This window comes from Gymnoscopelus braueri, assembly GCF_963280865.1.
Source record: "Gymnoscopelus braueri genome assembly, chromosome: 16".
Taxonomy (NCBI): domain Eukaryota; kingdom Metazoa; phylum Chordata; class Actinopteri; order Myctophiformes; family Myctophidae; genus Gymnoscopelus; species Gymnoscopelus braueri.
The window spans coordinates 5,475,215-5,499,379 of NC_137616.1; the positions used below are offsets into that span (position 1 = coordinate 5,475,215).

At 41.8% G+C, this 24,165-nt stretch overlaps 1 protein-coding gene across 1 annotated transcript in view; it reads right to left on the bottom strand.

The window, feature by feature from the left end:
- Positions 1–24,165, bottom strand: part of LOC308102587 (MAM domain-containing glycosylphosphatidylinositol anchor protein 2) — a gene marked incomplete at both ends in the record, with an annotated part of 464,799 nt that overhangs the window by 190,780 nt on the left and 249,854 nt on the right. Inside the window, 3 exon segments of the mRNA XM_080452356.1 lie at positions 14,873–15,142; positions 16,200–16,332; positions 21,600–21,796. Of these exon segments, the coding sequence (XP_080308482.1) occupies positions 14,873–15,142; positions 16,200–16,332; positions 21,600–21,796 (600 nt within the window).

Consider the following 24,165-nt stretch of genomic DNA (forward strand, 5'->3'; position numbering starts at 1 on the left):
GGCTTAACGACTAAATTGGACGAAAAAGGGGGTACACATATATAAATAAAACATAAAGTAATCCCTTTCGTTTTGTGTAGGTGGTGGTGTTTGGGATGGGAACTTTATTTTAAATTTTTATGCAGCACCCACCACCACAAATCCAGACCGAAAGCAGATTAATCTTTCATGAGGGTTCTGCCCGGTAACAGGACTTTCCCATTTAGTCGGAAGGTAAAGTGTGTCTCCAAACACTTTATGTTGCATCATTTCCTGAGCTTAATTCATTCAGTCATAACTTATAAGAGCAAATGTGGGTGATGCATGTATGTGCGTGTGTTTTATCCATAAAGTACAGTGTGTATGTAATACAGTATGCATGTTTGTGGGTGTTGAAGTGCCAGTGGTACAGTAATGGCAGCGTTTTCTTTTTTTTTACGGAGAGAAGCAGCCGGTCAGAGGGATGGACCGCTAAACTCTTCTGGCAAATAAGGCCAAGCTGTGAGCCGATTGGCCAGATCTGAGCAAAGCAGGAAAAGAACAAGTGATGTTTGCAGGAAAACGTAGGCCTATAGAAACTCCAACTGAACATCTCAGCCAATGAGACGCCAGCATATCGGCCAATGAGACGCCAGCATAACATATCTAGTTTTCAGGGGTCCCTGAAACTAGACATGTTTAGATGGGGGTCTAAATGGGGGACCAAATACATTTTGGGGGTTGTTGACATGAAAAAGTTTGAGAACCACTGATATAGAAACAAAAGTTTTTCAAAAAAGTGTGAGAATTTAGAACACATTTTGAACCACTTTCAACCCATGTCTTTGTAGGAGAAAATGTTCAAAAACATTCAAACTGTTTTTCTAGAATTGAAGATCTGTGTGAGTAGCATGGTTATTTTCGCCATGCTTCACCATCATACGATGAAATATAAATCAGGCTCAAAGTCCTTGTCCACATGTCCATGTCAGAAAAATATTCTCTGTTAAAAAAAATTACATTTACAAAATGTCCCTAAACAAGCTTTAAAGTAGGCTACCATTTTCTTTACTCTCATTTACTATTCCATACCTTATGAATTATGCATACATTTGATTCTCCAGAATTTGGGTGATCCACAGAAAATGCATACACACACCAACAAAACTAAAAACTTTGTCGTTGACGGCAAGGCTCCTTGGTTGACGGAACCCGCAGTGGGGTCTGGTCACAAGGGGTCGGAAGCGCTTGTTTTGCATCATAAAACGTCATAATGTACTTCCGTAATGTATAATGTACTTGCATAATGTGTAATGCATGTATAATGTATAATGCATAATGTACTTCCGTCATGTGACATCACTCCTCGTCTGAGTTGCTTTGCGTACAACCTATTTTCAGTGAGCACTATAGTCTGAAAACCCGTTTTTATTTTGTTGTAGAACTCTATGTTAATGCTTTGGTGATATTGCAGAGCGCAAGAAGAAACTACCAGGATATTCATGGGTAAACTTCAAAAAGACATTAACCAAACACAAAAACATGATTTTTGGGGGCGAGTGGGTCTTCAAGTAGTTATGAAAGCATCTCCGGTATCTGAGGCAATGGGCCGCAAAACAGCAAGTTAACATACATACTGTACACGAAAACATGTTCCACCTGAATTATTGATGGCTTTTGTAAGTTCTGTTTCCTTTCATCACCCCTGGCGCTCTCTGTCATTGAACCTTGGCAGTCTCCGCGTTCCAGAAAGAAGAGAGGGATGAAAGCTGTTTTTTTTTGTTAAGCCATTCAAACCGGGAACGCATCTGTGTAACCTGTGTTTTATACTTTTGCTATTCAAAAATAGCAGATACAGTATACAATCTCGTAGCGCGGCACCAAGTCCCGCGCTACGAGATTGTAGATCTGCTATTTTTAGAAAAATCGTGAAAATGTGTGCAAATCTTTGAATACATATATATTTTAAAGCGTTTTTAACTCAAATCTTTGCTTTATGGGGGTCCCTGAAACTAGATATGTTTAGATGGGGGTCCGCAGCCAAATACATTTTGGGGGTTGTTGACATGAAAAAGTTTGAGAACCACTGATATAGAAACAAAAGTTTTTCAAAAAAGTGTTAGAATTTAGAACACATTTGTAGAATCGCCAAATGTTACAAATGTTTGCTTTGAATAAAATATATATTCAAAGATTTGCACAAATTCAAAAATAGAAGATCTACAAGCTTGTATATCTGCTATTTTTGAATAGCCAAAGAAAAAAAAATGCTTTCCCGGTCTAAATGGGTTAAATCAAACTTCCAACAGCAATTCAAGCTTTTTGTACTGCTCTCCTCAAAAGATGCCTTTTTACCAGTGCCGTTCCTTCCGCGTGGGAATGATCAAGAGACAAAAGTAAAGGTCCTGCTTGTGATAATAATATATGCATACCGTTAGGTTCTCCTCACAGATATACGGATAATAAGACCTGCTTTTTTTTCCTCCTCTATTGTATTACAGAGGTCACACACAGTTCAATGAAGATTATAGCGTAGCATGTGTTCAGGTGCGCTCCCGGGTGTCTCTGGCTCATTATTGTCCATATTTGAATATTCCTACAGCAGCGGAGGATGATTGTCTGTGGTTTTATAATAGTCTTGCAGAAATAATGGCTGCCCCCGTACATGAAAAGTGCAGATAATCACACAAAGAAAGAAAGGAAGAAAGAAAAAAAAAAGGCCCCAGTCGTGGCTGTCGTCTCTTCCACAGAGAGCTCGTGTCACACGTCGGGATTACAATGTCCCCACAGGGGACACTTCTTAGCGGGGCAAAGGTACACGCTGTCCCCGACATACTGACTGTGACACGCACACGTTGTACAGCGGAGGCACATTTCATCCCCCCCCCCCACCCCGCCCGTACGGGTCCATTAAAAATGGATAAATGAACGAGGAGGATTTGACTGTGTCAAACGCAGACAAAAACGCACACACACACACACACCAACATCATTACATTCTGAATGATTCCAAGAGAACAGAATTAACAGGAAATATCTCTCTCTCTCTGTGTCTGTCTGTCTTTCTCACTGTGTGTGTGTGTGCGTGCGTTCGTGCGCATAGAGCCTAAAAAAGAACTTTCTCAGCTCCTTCCCACACTCCATCTCTGTCTCGTGTCCCATCCGTCAATCTGTGGTCTCATTTTTCATGTTGGTCTCTCTCTCTCTCTCTCTCTCTCTCTCTCTCTCTCTCTCTCTCTCTCTCTCTCTCTCTCTCTCTCTCTCTCTACTCTCTCTCTCTCTCTCTCTCTCTCTCTCTCTCTCTCTCTCTCTCTCTCTCTCTCTCTCTCTCTCTCTCTCTCTCTCTCTCTCTCTCTCTCTCTCTCTCTCTCTCTCTCTCTCTAGAGACACCGTGCTGTGTGCTCTCCATCCACCACTCACCTCCTCTCTCACACTTGCTATCCTGCCTCCCATCCCTCTCTCTCCCTCTCTCTCTCCCTCCTCTCTCCCTCCACTCAAGGTTAAACACATCAGAGGACAACATGCAGTACCATCACCAAAAAACACAGAACATAAACGTGAATGTTGTATGAATACATACACGCCCGCAAGAACACATTGTACACACACACAGTATGTACAATGTACAGTATATAGTATATGACCACGTGCACACATGTGTGCAAACATACAGTACTTTACGTGAATGCTGTACACACAGACACAAACCACACTCTAGAGCCACACGCCAGCACCATGCATTCATTACATGCTAGTATGCATACATGCATCCATCACAGACTAGTACCATGCATGCATCACATGCTAGTATGCATACATGCATCCATCACAGACTAGTACCATGCATGCATCACATGCTAGTATGCATACATGCATCCATCACAGACTAGTACCATGCATGCATTACAGGCTAGTATGCATACATGCATCCATCCATCACAGACTAGTACCATGCATGCATTACAGGTCACTACCATGCATGCATCAGAGGCTAGTACCATGCATGCATGCATGCAAGCATGCATCAGAGGCTAGTACCATGCATGCAAGCATGCATCAGAGGCTAGTGCCATGCATGCATGCAAGCATTTATCAGAGGCTAGTACCATGCATGCATTACAGGCTAGTGCAATGCATGCATTACAGGCTAGTACCATGCACTATGCATGCATCGCAGGCTAGTACCATGCACTATGCATGCATCACAGGCTAGTACCATGCACTATGCATGCATCACAGGCTAGTACCATGCATGCATCACATGCTAGGTCAATGCATGCATCACAGGCTAGTACCATGCATGCATCACAGGCTAGTAGGCCTATCATGCATGCATTACAGCCTAGTACCATGAATGCATTACAGCCTAGTACCATGCATGCATTACAGCCTAGTACCATGAATGCATTACAGCCTAGTACCATGCATGCATTACAGCCTAGTACCATGAATGCATCACACACTAACACCATGAATGCATCACACAGTTAACACCATGCACGCATCACACACACAGTTAGCACCATGAATGCATCACACACACAGTTAGCACCATGAATGCATCACACACACAGTTAGCACCATGCATGCAGCAGAGCGTTGACAATCACAGGTGCTAATGGCCGTTATCCACCTTGAGGCTGTGACCTCAAGCAGCAATGTCAGCCTTACTCACTGGTGGCCAGAGGGACTGACATGTACTGTACTGTACACACACACACGCACGGCCACATGTCTGTACATTATGCAAGCAGTTGACATTTGCACTATGTTCTCGGATACACGTGCAGTCCTTTTTGAGAACGTGTACGTGAACCGTTTGCCCAGTCTCTCTTTCTCCCTCTCCCTCTCACTCTCTCTCTCTCTCTCTCTCTCTCTCAGAGCAACACAAAGACATCTCCATGGAGTGTGTAAGGTCTGGCCGGTTATCTTGTCTGTGCCAGAGCGCCCTGGCCAGCCGAACCGCGCCGGGCTTATCATTTATGAATGGAAATGTATGCATGCTTTTTTTTTTCAGCCCCACAACTCATTCCAAAGCAAATTTGATAAGGGTCATTCTCCTGTTGGTTCTTATGCGGACAGACACGCCACAACCCCCCCCACGCAGTGTAAATACCATTGCCGTCGGAGCAGAAACCTCTTATCTCCGTATTCTAACTTTTTTGTAAATTAACGCCCAGTGGTGTAAAGTAACTAAGTACATTTACTCAAGTACTGTACTTAAGGTACTTTTACTTTACTAGAGTATTTCCAATTATCTATACTTTTATTCACTACATCTCAGAGACAAATATTGTACTTTTACTCCACTACAATTATTTGAAAACTTTAGTTACTAGTTACTTTGCAGATGTACAGTACATTATACAACTTTACATTAACTAATTAACCCTAATTTTAGCCAATCTAAAAGCTCACAAAGTGTCGCATCGCAACGCGTTGTGAGCTTGTAGATCTGCAATTTTCAAACATTTTAGCACTTTTACTTTTGATACTTTAAGTACATTTTGATAACAATACTTTTGCACTTTTACTCAAGTACAGTTTTTAATTCCGGTACTTTTACTTGTAACAGAGTACTTCTACATTGCAGTATTGATACTTTTACTTGAGTAAAACATCCGAGTACTTTTCCCACCACTGTTAACGCCCTACTTGATCATACTACAGCGTCACACTAAAAGCATCAAAAGTAGCAGATCTACAAGCTTGAAACGCGGCGCGAAGCGACGCGTTTCAAGCTTGTAGATCTGCTACTTTTGATGCTATTTTTATTTGAATGATGAAAAGTAACAAGTTTTGGACATATGAGGTTTCCACCTGACAGAGACAAATATACACTCACTAAATATGCAACACATTATACTGTACACGCTGACACTGTGTGTTTTTCAACGCTCTATAAATAATGTCACCAGAGCTTATGATCCGTGTCACGACAAGCAGAATAATATGACTGTGTGCATAATAATGTGCATTATACAGTGCAGAGTACACTGCACATTTAAATAATGTAGGTCAATGTAAACTCTGAGACTGTACAAATGTAACCAAATGGACCCCATAACTTACGGGTCCATTCGGTTACATTTGCACATGTCTCAAGAGTTACAAAATGGATACGTTGACACTGATGATATTATTGTGCATATTTGCACGTATATACTGTATACTGTACCAAGTGGTTCTCAAAGTGGGGTCCGGGGACCCCCAGGGGTCCTCGGAAGGGGTTTCAGGGGGGCCCTAGCAAAATGTGTTACCGTGGCTATCTAAAAATAGAAGATCTACAAGCTCGCACCGCGCCTCAATGCTTGTACATCTGCATTTTTTTAACATTTTCGAAGTGTTTTGAAAATGTTGAATCATTTTGGATTCTTTGGTAACACATATAGTTTCTTCTGGGGGTCCCTGGCACAAAACATTTTCAGATGGGGGTCCGTGGGCAAATATATATCAATTTGGGGGTCCTTGACAGGAAAAAGTTTGAGAACTACCGCTTTATACTTTGTGTGTGTGTATTGCGTGCGTGCGGTGCCAGCTGGGTGTACGGGAGTGCAGACACATCATCTAAACAGACTGAGAATGTCGGGCTGTCTAGTTTGTTTATATTAAAAAAACGTGTATATAGCTCAAATTGTCGGGAGCGCTTCGACGAAATCCATGTCGGCACAACACCGTTTGATTTGTGATATCTTTGATAAGCATACAGCGTCGCTTATTTCTTCCACTTCACACGGCGGAGCCAAAACACGGCGCTTCACAGACAGACACGCAGCCAGCTGCCTATTTGTACCAGCTGCAGCGACGAAACCAGTTTCAGACGTGTCAATTCCACCCTCTCCTCCGCAGTCGACAAGACTCCTAATCAAATATTTCACAACCGACGGAATAAGCAGCCAAAAAAAATATTCGGGTGAAAGAATCCCACCACGGTTCTCACACAAGCTCATAGCCGGTCTATTTTTTAAGTAAATGTTTTTACCTCAAATCTGTTTTAGATGGATGTCCGCAGCCATAGGCTATGCATAATTATCATTCTGGGGGTCCTTGACATGAAAAGGTTTGAGAGCTACTGAGCTAGGCGACGGGTATAGGATGACAACCGACAAGAGAAAGACAGAATAAATATCCCATCAGAGAGTTGCTCTCTTTCAGACAGAACTTGATCTGATTAAAAAGTATGGATTGCCAAGTCATATCATATCATATCAATATAAATATCAATATCAATATTAATCCATTATCATTATAATATCATTGTCATGTCATGTCATGTCATGTCATATCATATCATATCATATCATATCATATCATATCATATCATATCATACCTTAACATATTGTGTTGCCAGTACTGGAGGAAACAGAAGAAGACCAAGAACGCTGTGACCACCAGACCATTTTTTTTGCACCTCCGCCCGGCTGCCCTTGAGCGGGCACTGTTGCCAGATTTTGCAAGAGAAATAAGCAACCAGGTTCATGAAAACAAGCCCAAAAGAAGCGACTACATACAGTAGGCCACATGAGAACCATAAACCTATAATACAAGCTCACAGCTAGCCGCTATGCGATGCGTTGTGAGCTTGTAGATCTAATTTTCAAAAGAAAATCTTGAAAAAAATTAAACATTTTGAATATTTTTTAAAATCATTTTAACAACAAAAGTCTGGTATGGGGGTCCCTGCCTGGCACAATATATTTTCAGATGGGGGGGGGGGTAAATACTTTTGTCCATCAGGGTCCTTGACATACAAATGTTTGAGGACCACTGGTTTAAACAACATTAGGAAACGAGACCCAGAAAAACGCAACCACCAAAAATCTACAAGCGACTAAAAAACGAGCCCTAAGTCGCTTATGATAACCAGACATGGCAACGCTGCCCTTGAGCTGGCCCTGAGAGTGCAGGAACCGTGTCGCGGCCCTTAATCCATGAGAGTGCCGGGCCGTGTGAAGCCAGCGGCCTGCTGGGGTTGGCTGAGGACGAGGCCAAGGCCTGGAAGGCACAGGGTCTAGTTGAAAGCAGCCATGCACAGTTACTCAAGTATACACTTAAGTACAATTTTTCTATGTTATTTTTCTCTCGAACACTGTGCTTCTATTCCACTACATCTCGGAGGCAAAACTGTAACTTTTCAGGATTCAAATTCAAAAGCATCGAGAAGTTCCTCAAGTAGCAGATACACAAGCTCGAAACGCGTCGCTACGCGCCGCGCTTCGAGCTTGTGGATCTGCTACTTTTGATACTTTCGTGTGACACTGTAGTTGTATAATCAAGTAGGGCCTTAATTTACAAAAGAAAAAACACAAAAAGTTAGAATATGGAGATAAGACGTTTCTGTCCGGCAGTGATGTTCTTTGATGCCAAGACTTATTTCGCTATAATCAAATACCACCGAAGTGGAAAAAGCGGCACTTCCAAAATAAAGGATGCAAGACACAGATACACATCGTCATTTATTGGAAACGCTTACACGTTTCGGCCTCAGACTTCCTCTGAGCAGATACTTTTACTCGCTATACTTTTACTTAAGTAAAAGCCAGGAGTACTTCTTCTTCCACCGACAACAGCCAAGGCCCTAGAAGGCAGGCAGAGAGAGGGTTTTTTTTGGGCGGGTGAAGACAGCATGTCCGGAGAATTAACCCATTAAGACCTGGGACGCATCTGTGTCACTTTTTGATTTTAGCTAAAAAGCATAATTTTACACCTTGGCTATTCAAAAATAGCAGATCTACAAGCTCATAGCGCGGCACCGAGTGCCGCGCAGTGAGCTTGTAGATCTGCTATTTTAGAAAAATCGAGAAAATGTGTGCAAATCTTTGAATACACCTGTTTTTAAAGCAAACATTTGTAACTCAAATCTTTGCTTCTGGGGGTCCCTGGAACAAACAAAATTGAGATGGGGGTCCGCGGCCAAATTCATATCATTTTGGACCTTGACATGAAAAAGTTTGAAAACCACTGATATAGAAACATACGTTTTTCAGAAAACCGTTAGGATTTAGAAGACATTTTGTAGAATCGGAACCTCAGGTCTTAAAGGGTTAAGCTACCGTCTGGCTGGTCAGAGGATGTGGGTCTACACACTGAATGAGGGGGGCATATCTCAAGGACTGGAGGAGACGGGGTTGAACGAGCACAGCACGGGGGTCTCCCCTGCCCCTGCTGCTGACCGGTCAGTGCATCCCTGCCCATGCTGCTGACCAGTCAGCGCATCCCGTCCACATGCTTCATGCACCACATGCGCCCGTGTTGCGGCTCACCCCGTCTGGCCTCGCTTTGCTAGAGTCTGCTTTCTCTGCACCCGTGCTGTTATCCAACATACAGATCTTGCGTTTAACCACTTAGCCTCTATACTTCAGTTTGACTGGGGGGGGGGTCGACTTTTTTGGCTGAATGTTTGGCTATTATGAAATCATGCCCAGAATAAGGATGCTATAGGGTTTCATGTGGTTAAGCCGTTTCTCGTCGCTGTCGTGTAGAAACCGTTCTCCATGTGTTTTTTTGTTCTTATATTTTCGGTGTGCAACACCAGCGTGCCACTAGCCTACTGTAAGTATGATTCAGGCAATCCTAACGCAGAACCGAATATTTTCCTACTTGCTATTTAAAAACATATATATATCGTTGCTGTCGGTTGGAAGCTTGTGGATCTGCTACTTTTGTGTGACGCTGTAGTATGATTAATTAAAGTATGATTAATTAATTAATTTACCAAAAAACAGTAAACGTTAACATATTGAGATAAAGAGGTTTCTATATATTTAACCATAAAACAAGGACAGGGAAAATTGTATTCATAATGCCTATTTCTCAAATTCAACTACACTTGTGGGTACATTTGCCCCCCCCCCCCCCCACCCACACACACATACACACACACAGAGCTTATCCGCCCTCAACACATCCTGTTCTTCTCACTTCAAAGTGTCGAGTCAGTCAAACATTTGTGTAGCTGGTGGATGCCTTATAGTCAAGCAATTGGGAAAATACATAATGTATTTGACATTAAGTTTTATCCGCCCCCCCAAAAAAAACTAACCACGCATGAGAGATTACTGAAGTAAAGCTTTTTGAACAGAACTCATTCTTGTTTGGTCCCGTAACTGCATTCACTCTACGGCTCTACTGTACAGTCTTATCAAGACACGTTCTATACGGAATAGGAAAAAGGATTTCTTTAGGGTTGGGGTTATTTGCGCGCCGCGTGTTCGAGTGCGTGCGTGCAGTAGTGGAAAAAGTACTCACATTTCTTACTTAGGCTACTGTAAGTAAAAGTATCAATACTGCATTGTAGAAATACTCTGTTGCAAGTAAAAGTCCGGAATTCAAAATTTACTTGAGTAAAAGCACAAAAGTATTGGTATCAAAATGTACTTGAAGTACCAAAAGTAAAAGTACTAAAATTTTTGAAAATAGCCGATCTACAAGCTCACAAAGTGTCGCTTCGTGAGCTTGTAGATCGGCTATTTTCAAATAGCCTTGGTATAAAATAGAGCTAAAGTGGTTAATGTATGTTTTATAATGTAATAATGTATACCTGCAAAGTAACTAGTAACTAAAACTTTCAAATAGTTGTGGAGTAAAAGTACATTATTTGCCTCTGAGATAGTAAAGGAGTAGAAGTAAAAGTATAGACAATTGGAAATACTCCAGTAAAGTAAAAGTACCTCAAAATTGTACTTAAGTACAGTACTTGAGTAAATGTACTTAGTTACTTTAGACCAATGCGGGTGTGTGTGCACTTTGGTTTCATATGGATGTACACAGTATGGAATCTTTTTTAGGGGTTAAACAGAAAGAAAAATTCATTTTTTTTAAATCATTTACATTCCTATTTTGGGCATGCCATTATAGGTTCACGACTCCATCATAACAAGTAAAAGGCCTGTGTTCAAAATGTTGCTCGAGTAAAGGTACAAAAGTATTGGCATCAAAATATAGTACCAAAAGTAAAATTACTAAAATGTTTGAAAATAGCAGATCTACAAGCTCAAAACGCGTCACGATGCGACGTGTTGTGAGCTTGTAGATCGGTTATTTATAAATAGCCTGCCCTACAGTATGTATAAAATAGGGCTGAAGTGGTTAATGTATGTTTTATAATATAATAATGTATATCTGAAAAGTAACTAGTAACTAAAGTTAACAAATGATAATAGTAAGGAGTAAAAGTACAATATTTTCCTCAGAGATGTAGTGGAGTAAAAGTAAAAGTATTGAAAATTGGATACACTCCAGTAGCGGTCCTATAAAACTTGTATTTACTCATTTATTGTCATCTAATGACTCCTGTCCATATGACGGTACGAATGTCTCCCTCTAATAGTGGTCCATGTCCAGGAGGAGTCTGGCTTCGCATCATCATTACGCATCATTTATGCTCCGACACACGACAGTGTCGCGCGTCGAAAATAGCAGACCTACAAGCTCAGTGGCGCGGGACGGAGCATGAATTAGTCATTACAGTCCAAGCAGCAGTGGTGTAAACGTAACTAAGCACATTTACTTAAATACAATTTTGAGGTATTTGTACTTCTACTTCAGTATTTCCAATATCCAATACTTTTACTTCTACTCCATTACATCTCAGAGTCAAATGTTGTACTTTTACTCCACCACAATTATTTGAAAACTTAAGTTACTAGTTACTTTGTAGATTCTGATTATTATTACAAAACGTACATTACCCACTTCAGCCCTATATACATTTCGGCCATTTGAAAATAGCCGATCTACAAGCTCACAATGCATCGCGATGCGACGCATTGTGAGCTTGTAGATAGGCTATTTTTTACACTAAAAACTTTTTACACTATAGCGTTGACTCCCATTGTAAGAATGGAATGCGGAAATATAGCATTCTACCTCAATTAAGAAGTTCCAATGTTTGGAACTATAGCCCACAGCGGCCCGCTTTGCGGCGAGATGAAAGCATGACAGAACTCTCTCTCTCTATGGGTCTGTGATCCAGAATCAGTTTTATTGTCACATCACAGGTTTACAAGGTAAAAAAGTGGGTGAAATTCGTTTTTGTACATCGTTCCCATCGCAACGTTAGTTTCCATAGAAAGAAGAGGGAGAAGAAGAGGGGGTGGGGGGCAAGTGGGAAGGAGATCAAAACAAGAGAGCAACAGAAGGCCAGACAAGTTATCTACATATTTACAAAGTACCTGAGATAATAAAAAAAAAAAAAAAAACTAAGGTGCCTGAGCATAGCAGCAATGTATGTATACTGTGCATGTTATACTTATACTGTGCATGATATACATATGGACGTTAAGGTGCTTAGAGGAAAAGAGCACAATAAAAAAGTCAGTGCGTTATACATGGGATTAAGGTGCATCCACTCTGCGACACTGTAACCATATCTACTGTGCTACACTGTAACCATATCTACTGTGCTACACTGTAACCATATCTACTGTGCTACACTGTAACCATATCTACTGTGCTACACTGTAACCATATCTACTGTGCTACACTGTAACCATATCTACTGTGCTACACTGTAACCATATCTACTGTGCTACACTGTAACCATATCTACTGTGTTACACTGTAACCATATCTACTGTGCTACACTGTAACCATATCTACTGTGCTACACTGTAACCATATCTACTGTGCTACACTGTAACCATATCTACTGTGCTACACTGTAACCATATCTACTGTGCTACACTGTAACCATATCTACTGTGCTACACTGTAACCATATCTACTGTGCTACACTGTAACCATATCTACTGTGCTACACTGTAACCATATCTACTGTGCTACACTGTAACCATATCTACTGTGCTACACTGTAACCATATCTACTGTGCTACACTGTAACCATATCTACTGTGCTACACTGTAACCATATCTACTGTGCTACACTGTAACCATATCTACTGTGCTACACTGTAACCATATCTACTGTGCTACACTGTAACCATATCTACTGTGCTACACTGTAACCATATCTACTGTGCTACACTGTAACCATATCTACTGTGTTACACTGTAACCATATCTACTGTGCTACACTGTAACCATATCTACTGTGCTACACTGTAACCATATCTACTGTGTTACACTGTAACCATATCTACTGTGCTACACTGTAACCATATCTACTGTGCTACACTGTAACCATATCTACTGTGCTACACTGTAACCATATCTACTGTGCTACACTGTAACCATATATACTGTGCTACACTGTAACCATATCTACTGTGCTACACTGTAACCATATCTACTGTGCTACACTGTAACCATATCTACTGTGCTACACTGATCACTGCAATCTGTAAAAAAAAAAAAAAAAAGTGCAGTTACTGCAGGTTCCTTTCTTAACTATCCCTCTTGGGGGAAGTCACAAACATATTGTTGCTGTCGAGCAGAAACCTCTTATCTCCATTATATTTCAAGGAGATTTTGAGCGTTTCGAGCTTCGGCTACTTTGATACTTTTGCGTAATGCTGTAGTATGATCAAGTAGTTAATTTTCGGAAAAAAACATAACAAGTTTGAATATGGAGATAAGAGGTTTCTGTCTGACAGCGAAGTATGTTCTATAGACATTATGTTACCAATAATTTATTTTACAGCACTGTCACTTAGCTCAGGGAAAATGTCTCGGACACAAATCCTTGTGCCATTGATGTTCAGAGAGCGTTCTAATGGCTCCTGTCTGGCTTGCTTTAATTGCTGCAAACACTCTTTTAATCAGCGTGTGTTTAATGAGCGGTTTCACAGCGCTTTGCCTCAAGCGTTGCCCTTGACTTTCCGCTAGCCCGGGCCATTCATTCACAACACGACTCGACACCGCTTGGACGTGATGTGTCGTGTGGACGTGAACAGTGAACACAAGCACCGAGATCATGTGACTCATGTCCTCAAAGTATACATTAGGATTAGGATCTGCTCTTTTCTCTTGCCTGCCACCTGCTAATGTAAAATGGTAAATGGTGCATTTATATTTACAATGAATGTGCATTACATTCACCCATTCACACACACATTCACATACCGATGGTGGAGGAAACCATGCATCCAACCTGCTCATCAGGAGCAATTAGAGGTTCAGTGTCTTGCTCAAGGACACTTCGACACTAACTCTGGGGAAGCCCAGGATCGAACTGGAAACCTTCCAGTTCCAAAGCGGCCCCGCTCTACCCATGAGTCACTTCCGCCCCCAATGTCCATGGTACCTGTCCCCCCGCTGAATGTCTCTGCATCCGGCCACTCTGCAACCACCCACTGTCCCTTGACTCCCTTCCCCCGCCCACTCTGGCCTTATAGCTTAGTGGTTAGAGAGGTCAAGCCGTCTGGTAAGCACCACCCAGCCCTGGTCTACAGTATGTACCAAACAAGGGTCCAGCTTCCTGCTTTGAAATTGACTTGAATAAGGAAGAGAGTTCAAGTGACAGTTCATATGAATGGCCTGTAGTTTATGCCTGTAGGCTATGCTCTAGGAAGGGCGGATGATTTGATTGACAAGCTACACAACCAATAGCATTCACTCCCCGCCCCCGCTCTTGATTGACAGCTACCCAACCAATACTAGTCTGGTGGCATTCTGCAGGATATGACGCGATATTGAAAGATGGTGGATTTGAAATTCCTGAACAATCAGCTTAATTTACGGTCTGTAGAAACCAATGGCGTCGCTTCGTCCATTCTTTTTATACAGTCTATGGTACCAAAGTGTCCCTGAACTGCTGCCCCTCATTGATGAGTGCTCATCAATAACCATCTCAGCAGCCAACATCTGGGTGAAGCTGAAACAAAGGTCTCCCTTTGATCTCCCTCTACCCGTACCTGCCTCACTCTCCAGGCGTTGTCCTTTAACGTGAATCACATCATAAGAGTTTACTGAGCATGAAAAAAAAAAACATCCTGACTTTGGACTCTCTCTCACCTCTCACTACGATGGCGGTGGACTTCTTGGCCGGGTTGCCCACGTTGTTGGTGGCCACGCAGCTGTAGACGCCCGCCTCGTCGGAGGTGATGGCGGGCAGGGTGAGCGTGCCGCCCTTCACCACGCTGCGCTGCGGCAGGCTGTCGTTGCTGCTGATCCAGTTGAGCGCCGGCGTGGGCTCGCCGCCCGTGGTGATGCACACCAGAGACACCGTCTGGCCGGGGTTCACCACAATGGGGTCCTCCACCAGCAGCTTGATGGACGGAGAGGCTGCAAGGGGGATGGAGGGAGAAAGGAGAGAAGAGGGGGTGAGGTTTCGGCAGTCACTGTAGATATCAATAAGTACTATCAGAATATAGAGCTATTTAAAGGTTTCATGACATGCTGGTTTTACAAAACAATAAAGTCTTTATCATGGTCCTTAAAACGTGTATTAACACATTGCCCGGCAAGGACGTATATTATGTTTTTTTTTCAAATCCATCACTTCACCACCAAGGACACATAATATAAGCATTCTTTCAAAAAAAATCTTGTTTTAGTGATTACGCTAGAAGGCGCTCTTCGCCAATCTAGGAATTATCCCTTGACTGCGAGAGAATGATATATAAAAAAAGAAACACATCTAGCTCGGATTTCTTCACCCAGACTGCGTTTTATTTGTGAGAACGAGCCATATTCAACTGCCGATAACAGAATGGACGATCGCGGTTAAAAACTATTTGCTCCTTTGGATAGAAGAGACCCTCCCCCTCCCCCCAGAAAGCTTTTGTTTACATCCGTGTCCGTGTGGATCGTCAAAATAAGGTAAAACCGCTGGCAAGGCGGATGAATGAATTCCTGGCAGTCAATGTGTTAAAAGTTTTTTTTGGTTTTCAGTTTGCTCCCCCCCCCCCCCCCAAAGGAGGAGGAGAGGGGAGGGGAGGGGCAGGAAGGAGAAGGGGCAGGATTAATGCACTTTGACATCAAAGTCCACAGGCCAATGACAGCACTTTTCTAAGCCTAATTATTCAGAAAACCCCAGACCACAGAAAATCCACTGAATGCTCAAAGTACCGATCCTTTGGGTGTAATTAGGGTCAGAAAACCCCCCAAAAATAACAGAAAATAAATAAATAGAAATGTGATGTCATGAAACCTTTAACACTTATTTAAACCACAGAAAATCACTTACCCTACCTTTCACTCTGGGAGTGTACAATTATACACTCCCAGAGTAATTACATGTCCATTTGGTTCCTAATTACACACTCTCTTGAGTTAAATGAACACTGTGTATCTTCCACAAGCAGCGTTAAAGGTGTTCTCCTGCGGTGGTAAACCGTACCTGTCTTGTTGGTGAGTCTGAAGATGACGCTGCGGTCGGGGATCCCGCACACGTTGCGCACCGAGGCGATGCAGCTGTAGTTGGCGTAGTCCTGAGGACGCAGGTTCTTCAGCTTGAGGATTTTGGTTTCCCCCTGCAGCTCAGACCAAAAACCAAACACTGGTGTGAAAAAAAACTACATCCACATATTGAACTAAGAGATAAAACACACAGCCTGTAGTCAAGGAAAAAGTGCAAAGTACGGGTGGTTTGTGAAATCTAGTGGTGGAAGAAGTACTCAAATTAGTTTTTTTTTACTGAACCACTCAAACCTCAGCATCCGTATTGTGGGAAAAGCTTTCGCAGGAAAATAGCAGATCGACAAGCTCACAATGTGTCGTGTTGCGTTGTGAGCTTGTCGATCTGCCGTTTTCAGCGAAAGCTTTCCCCACAATAGGGCATAGCAGTGGTGGCCATTTTGTGGTGCCACAAATCGAAAGCCCATACATTTTTCCCATAGAAATAAAAAAAAAAATCTATATTAATTATTTTAAGCCTCAATCCAAGCCATCCAGGCTGGCCAGACTGATAAGTGAAGTGAGAAAACAAAAATCCTCCGAACGTAGTGAATCAGGCTGGATCCCAGGCTAACGACATGTAGTTTACTTTCCGCCAGTGCATATATTGAACTAAGAGAAAACACACAGCCTGTAGTCAAAAAGAAAAGTGCTAAGTACCGGCGGTTTGTGATATCAAACGAACATAACTTCTCGTTAATAGCTTCTCGTTAATAGCTTAACAGCTAAAAAGGAAAAGGTTCGCAGCCAGGAGTGATTATGAATTCATAACCGACAGCGTTGCGAATTCAGTCTGAATTGGGTCTCCATTAAAGAACAGGTTCAGCCAGAGTTCTCCCTTGTTGTAGATTATCGTCTCTATCGGGTGGAAAAATGTCCAAAATCTGATACTTTTAAGGATTCAATTTCAAAACCAGCACAGCAAAACCTAGCACATCGACAGGCTCGAAACGCGTCGCTTGTGGATCTGCTACTTTTGATGCTTTTGTGTGACGCTGTAGTATGATCAAGTAGGGCGTTAATTTATGTAAAAAAAAAAGTTAAAATATGAAGATACAGTAAGACGTTTCTGCCCGACGGCAACGTTATGTAAATTCTCGATCAAAAAGGTACACTCCCTGCCGTGGAGTGTACTGTACGCGCGGCGGGGGGGATTTTCATTTTCGTGCCGTTTTCCTCCAAAGGAGGAAGATCATTCGTTCGCCGGCTCGCTCGATTGCACCGCGGTTCGCCGAGGGAGGAAGGTGCCCCCCCCCCCCCCCCCTCGGCCCGCTGGGGTAATCAGGAACTGACCGGGGGGTGGTGAGAGACATGGAATGGGGTGGGGAGGGGTTTTCAATCAAGGGTGTGTGTGTGTGTGTGTGTGTGTGTGTGTGTGTGTGTGTGTGTGTGTGTGTGTGTGCGTGCGTGCGTGCGTGCGTGCGTGCGTGCGTGCGTGCGTGCGTGCGTGCGTGCGGTGGATAAAAGAGGGGAAAGAATGGACAAAGTCGCCACCGAATTGGATGGAGGGATTCATTTGATATTGTCGCTGTCGGGCAGAAACCTCTTATCTCCATATTCTAACTTTTAGTGTTTTTTTCCCCGTAAATGAACACCTTACTTGCTCATACTACAGTGTCACACAAAAGCATCAACAGTAGAATATCTGCTACCTTTGCTATTTTTGAATTTGAATCCTGAAAAGCAGCATTTTTGGACATATGAGGTTTCCACCTGAGAGCAACAATATGAGAGGGTGGACGTGCCCAAGGGAAAGCTGGGAAATCAAGCTCACAGAATGTAAAGATCAGCTTGTAGTCCAGTTATATTTCGCTATCCGTCATACAAGGAAACACAGTATACAGTATAGGGCTTAAAGGGATATTTCACTTTCACACATGTTTGGGGTCATTTTAACGTCTACTGAGGCTTTTGTGAGCCCCCCCAGACAGTTTTTACGTTTCTTGATTCAGTATTTAGATATTTGATATCCATACAAAGCCATTGTAACTTTAAATTCCATTTTAACCATGTTAGATTCATTGAAAACACACGTCCTTGGTTCTGGTTGGCCTTCTAATATGTGAGGGGGCCGTGTTTTTTTTTCAATTACCTTTTTCATTGATTGGTGAATTCCGAACATTGCTGGCCCACTATAACATAACTGACCTGACGGAGACCAGCGATGAGCACCTTGTCTAGTTTTAATATACTGTATATTCTGGTTTAGAAGGCATTTGTAGAATCGGCCTCGGGTCTTGTGGTTAGTGCCAGCCTGACCCCTCCCAGACAACTTGGCCCCAACTACATGGCTGTGGAACGGGATAAGGATGGGGGGGGGGGGGGCTTTGATCAGCCTCACTTCACAGTGCGGATGAGATGGGGGGGGGGCTGGCTGGTAGTGGTGGGAGGGGAGGGGAGGGGGGGTCAGGGTTAGGAGCAGGGCAGCAGATTAAGACCAGAGTCAGCCTCATCACGCTGTGATCATCTCATCCTTTTCAGTTCCAAACCAGGATCATCAAACACTTCATTTGTATTAGATTAGGAACAACCCCTCCTCCCTCTGTGACCCCCACCCTACCACCCCCACCCCCCTGTCCGGTCCAGCCTGTGTATCAGTGTGTATGAAAAACAGATCACAGGCTCTCCTCACAACTTCACAGCATGGTGGCCAGGACATATTGGAGCCTGAAAATCAATTTGTGTGCGCGCGCGCGTGTGTGTGTGTGTGTGTGTGTGTGTGTGTGTGTGAGCGAGCACGTGTGTGTTTGAGTACTTATGTTACTATATTTGTGAGGGCCACAAGCATAGTGGAATTCGAGTTGTGAGCCGTTGCCGTGTGTGTGTGTGTGTGTGTGTGTGTGTGTGTGTGTGTGTGTGTGTGTGTGTGTGTGTGTGTGTGTGTGTGTGTGTGTGTGTGTGTGTGAGGGTTAAATGCCTCCATAAGTACGGTGGAATTTGAGTTGCGAGCCGTTTTGCCGTGTGCAAAAAGTTTGGTTTTAGGGGTGAGGAGGGTTAAAAAATGACCATCCTAAAATGTTGATGTTGTCCTCTCAGCAGTACGGTGATACAAACCAGTATGCGTGTGAGGTTACCACCCGACAGAGACGACATATACACAGAAAACGCCCGCGCGTCCTGAAATGACCCGCTACGTAGGTAAACATCCCACTCACATGCTTGCATCATCGTCACTAGCGGTAGACACACTGCTAATGAGGTCGACTGAAACGCCTCCTCTATACATCCACTGTTTACTTTACATCCTCTGTTGCAGCAGAATGAATCAGAGAGAGAGAGAGAGAGAGAGAGAGAGAGAGACCGGAGTGTAACTGTTTGCCTGACCTGACTGTGACCGTGATCTTTCATCCGTGCTGCTAAGCTTTTTGAGTCGGCTGAGGGAAGCATAGCGAACAGATGATTTGGAGGAATGATGGGGACAGGATGGGGACCGGGGAGGCACGCCGCCAAGTCCTACATCCTTTAACTCTCCGTAAAAAACTAAAAAAGCACATACTGTTGTATAATAGCCTGACACTCAGCCTGAGTTTTCATTTGGTTTCACTCCATTATTCAGTCTGAAAGCCAGTGGAGTAAAGTAAGTGCATTTACTCAAGTACTGTACTTGAGTACAATGTTTAGGTACTTTTTCTTTCCTGGAGTATTTCCAATTGTCTATACTTTTACTTCTACTCCACTACATCTCAGAGGCAAATATTGTACTTTTACTCCACTACAATTATTTGAAAACTTTAGTTACTAGTTACTTTGCAGATATAAATTATTACATTATGAAACATACATTAACCACTTTAGCCCTATTTTATACATAGGCTATTTTCAAACATGTTAGTACTTTTACTTTTGGTACTTTAAGTACATTTTGTACTTTTACACTACTACTTTTTAAGACTACTTTTACAGTACTTTTTGTAAAATTTGAATTCAGGACTTTAACTTGTAACGAAGTACTTCTACATTGCAGTATTAATACTTTTACTTAAGTAAAATATTTAAGTACTTATCATAAAAATCTTATCATAAAAATCATAAAAAATAAATCTAAAACGTTCAAGATTTTTTCTAAAATGTTAAAAAAAATTGCAGATGTACAAGCTTGCAGCGTGGCACGCAGTGACGTGCTGTTAGATCTGTTATTTTTTAATAGCCAATGTGTAAAATATGGATAAAGGGGTTAGAATGATTGTGATGGACTTTCCAGACTTTTACCTGTAACAGAGTATTTCTACACTGCAGTATTGATACTTTTACTTAAGTAAAACATTTGAATGCTTTTTCCAGCACTGAGCATTTAGCATTTGACGGTGGACGCAGGCAGGAGCTAATACAGCTTGTTTCACACCGAGGCTGAGATGAGGACATAAAGAGCCACGCATAAAGAGCCAGTAGCAGATAATAATATACGGTGTAATAATAATAGTTTTTTTTTTAACTGTGAATCATGCAAAGCTGCTCTAGTGCAGTCCCAGAATATAAATATAATAGCTGGGAATGAGTATAATAAGTCCCCTTTTTAATGGAATCTGAGAACTGGCATACTCCTGCCGTAGCACGGTGTGTCACGCACCGAAAATAGCCTATCTACAGTACTTCACAACCGATATGAATTTTGACAGAATTTTTTTATTTCGTTTTAGTCAGTCTTTTGAATTAAATTCTATTTAGTTTTAGTCATAGTCTTTTGATTGAAATTGTATTTAGTTTTAGTCACATTTAAGTCTATTTTTTTTTTTGTCTAGTTTTAGTTGACTAAATATAAGATTTAGTCGACTAAAACAACTGTACACGATCAACGTTAGTCGACTAAAATCTTATGATATTTAGTTAACAAAAACTAGACTAAAACTAAGACATTTAAGATGACTAAAATGTGACTAAATCTAAATGGAATTTTATTCCATCAAGCAGCTGATTTTTTATAACTTGATTAGGTGTACTCGTTTGAGTACGGGTAGATCATAGATATAGAAACCTAGATACCTCATTGGCCGCTGCAGTTCATTGGAGCGACCTGTATCCGTGGCAACTATATTCGAGAAGGCATGCTGCCACTCAAAGTGACTACTGGCCAATCACAGAGCGTCTTTTCTGGGACTTGTCAGAATCTAGTTGTATAAAAATACATGTTATGTTTTTTATACAACTAGATTCTGCCACATCCCGGTAAAAGACACATTGTGATTGGCCAGTAGTCACTTTGATAGTCAGTTTGCCTTCCCAAAAATGGACGCCCCATGTCTATGGAGTAGATAGCCTATTTCAACCAATCCGATTGCTTCGTCCGAACTACCCCGTTGCGTAATCCGTCATCGAGCAATTGTGAGCGTTGCCCTCTCGGACTTACCTGTGTGAAGAAGGGTTCGTAGATCTCCACGCCCTTGTCGGAGCCCTGCGACAGCACCTCCCTGCCGCGGTGCCAGCTGTAGCGCACCGGTGGGTTGGAGTTGGCCACGCAGCGCAGGAACACCGTCCGCTCGTAGTAGAACTGCTCTTTGGCTTCACCGATGCTCTGGTGCACCGTCACCACCGGGTCGTCCAGGTCTGCACGACACACACACACACACACACACACACACACACACACACACACACACACACACACACACACACACACACACACACACACACACACACACACACACACACACACACACACACACACACACACACACACACAGAGGAGGGCTGGTCAATACATCATTGAGTCCTTACTAATACCAAGAAAGTGGAGCATGTCACTCCAGTCGTTAAATCCTTAGATTGGCTCCAGGTGTGTCAAATAATTGATTTAAAAATACTGCTGTTGGTCTATAATGCTTTGAATGGTTCAGTGGTGGAAAAAGTACTCGAATTTTACACTTTAGTTAAAGTATTGATACTGCAATGTAGAAATACTGTTACAAGTAAAAGGTCGGTATTGAAAATTCACTTGAATAAAAGTACAAAAGTATTGGCATCGAAATGTACCTAAAGTACCAAATGTAAGAGTACTCATTGTGCAGAATGTCCCATTTCACGTTCAAAATGTCACATTGCGATGCATTGTGAGCTTGTAGATCGGCTGTTTTCAAATGTCAGAAAATATATATATCAGGGCTGAAGTGGTTAATGTATGTTTTATAATAATAATCTAAATCTACAAAGTAACTAGTTACTGAAGTTTTCAAATAAATGTAATGGAGTACAATATTTGGATCCAAGATGTAGTGAAGTAGACTGGGAATTGGAAATACTCAAGTAAAGTACAAATACCTCAAAACAGTACAGTACTTGAGTAAATGTACTTAGTTACGTTACACTACTGAATACATCATCGAGTGATATCAAGAAAGTGGAACATATCACTCCAGTTCTTAGATCCTTACACTGGAATTGTTTTCAAAATACTACTGTTGGTCTATAAAGCTTTGAATGCTTTAGGGACAAAATGTCTGATCCTGTACGATATCATGAACCATCCATATCTCTCAGGTCATCTGGGAAAGGTCTGCTTTCTGTCCCTAAAACCACAAATAAATTTGGGGAAGCAGCATTTAGTTAACCACATATCTGGAACAAACTCTCAGAAAAGTGCAGGTCAGCTGCCACTCTTGTTTCTTTTAAAACACAACTAAATACTTTTCTGTTTGCCACTGCCTTTCATTGACTTACTTTTCATATTTTCTTGTTCCTTCTCTTCAGCACTCTAACTGTATCTGTTATGTTTTACTTCTTTTGTGTTATGCATCATAATGACATTTTATAATTGTGTTTCCTTTGCTTGATGTTCTGTGTAAATCACATTTAATTGCCTTGTTGCTGAAATGTGCTATACACAAATGCCTTGCCTTGCATCTTCTATCAGAATTTCAAGTGATGGATGCATAGAACAGTGGTTCTCAGGACCCCCATAATCGATCACAAAACGGAACCAAATTGACCAGCAAATCTAAGTGTGGAGGTCCCTGATCTATCAATTTACAATTTAGGCATTTAGCAGACGCTCTTAATCCAGAGTGACTTACAGTAAGCAAGGACAACACAAGGTAATACATCAAATGCATATAGATAGTAATCTACTAATTAACTAATGCATAAGTAAACCAAGAACCTATCATCAGTCTAACCGTAGAATATCCCAAAATATGACGTCAATATACAATATGACGTCATAGGCTGGCCTCCATAATGTTACCGTCGGGGGCAGAAACCTCTAGTCTCCATATTTTTAACTTTGTGTTTTCTTTTTCTCATAAATAAAAGAACACCCTACTTGATCATACTACAGCGTCACACAAAAGCAGTTTGAAATGTAAGCAGTGGTGGAAAAAGTACTAACGTGTTTTACTTAAGTAAAAGTATCAATACTGCAATATAGAAATACTCTGTTACCAAGTAAAAGTCCGGAATTCAAAATGTTGTAAAAGCACAAAAGTATTGGTATCAAAATGTACTTAAAGTACCAAACGTAATGTGTCAAATGTATAAAAACATCTTTTGAAAATAGCAGATCTACAAGCTCACAATGTGTCGCATCACAACGCATTGTGAGCTTGTAGATCGGCTATTTTCAAATGGCCAAAATGTATAGGGTTGGAGTGGTTAATGTATGTTTGTAATAATAATCAAAATCTACAAAGTAACTACTTAAAGTTTTCAAATAATTGTAGTGGAGTAAAAGTACAATATTTGCCTCTGAGATGTAGTGGAGTAGAAGTAAAAGTGCTGAAAACTGGAAATACTCCAGTAAAGTAAGACACGTTTGCGTTGTTTATTGACAATATGCTCAAGTTGTTTGTGTAAGTTGCACTATTTGCATATCCCTTTGTTTGAGTTACCTGACTGTTTCCTGGAGTGGCAAAAGCTGAGGCTAAGGGTGGAGCCAGCCTTTATGGTGGGCTGAGCCAAGGACCGTACCAAGACACTTGATT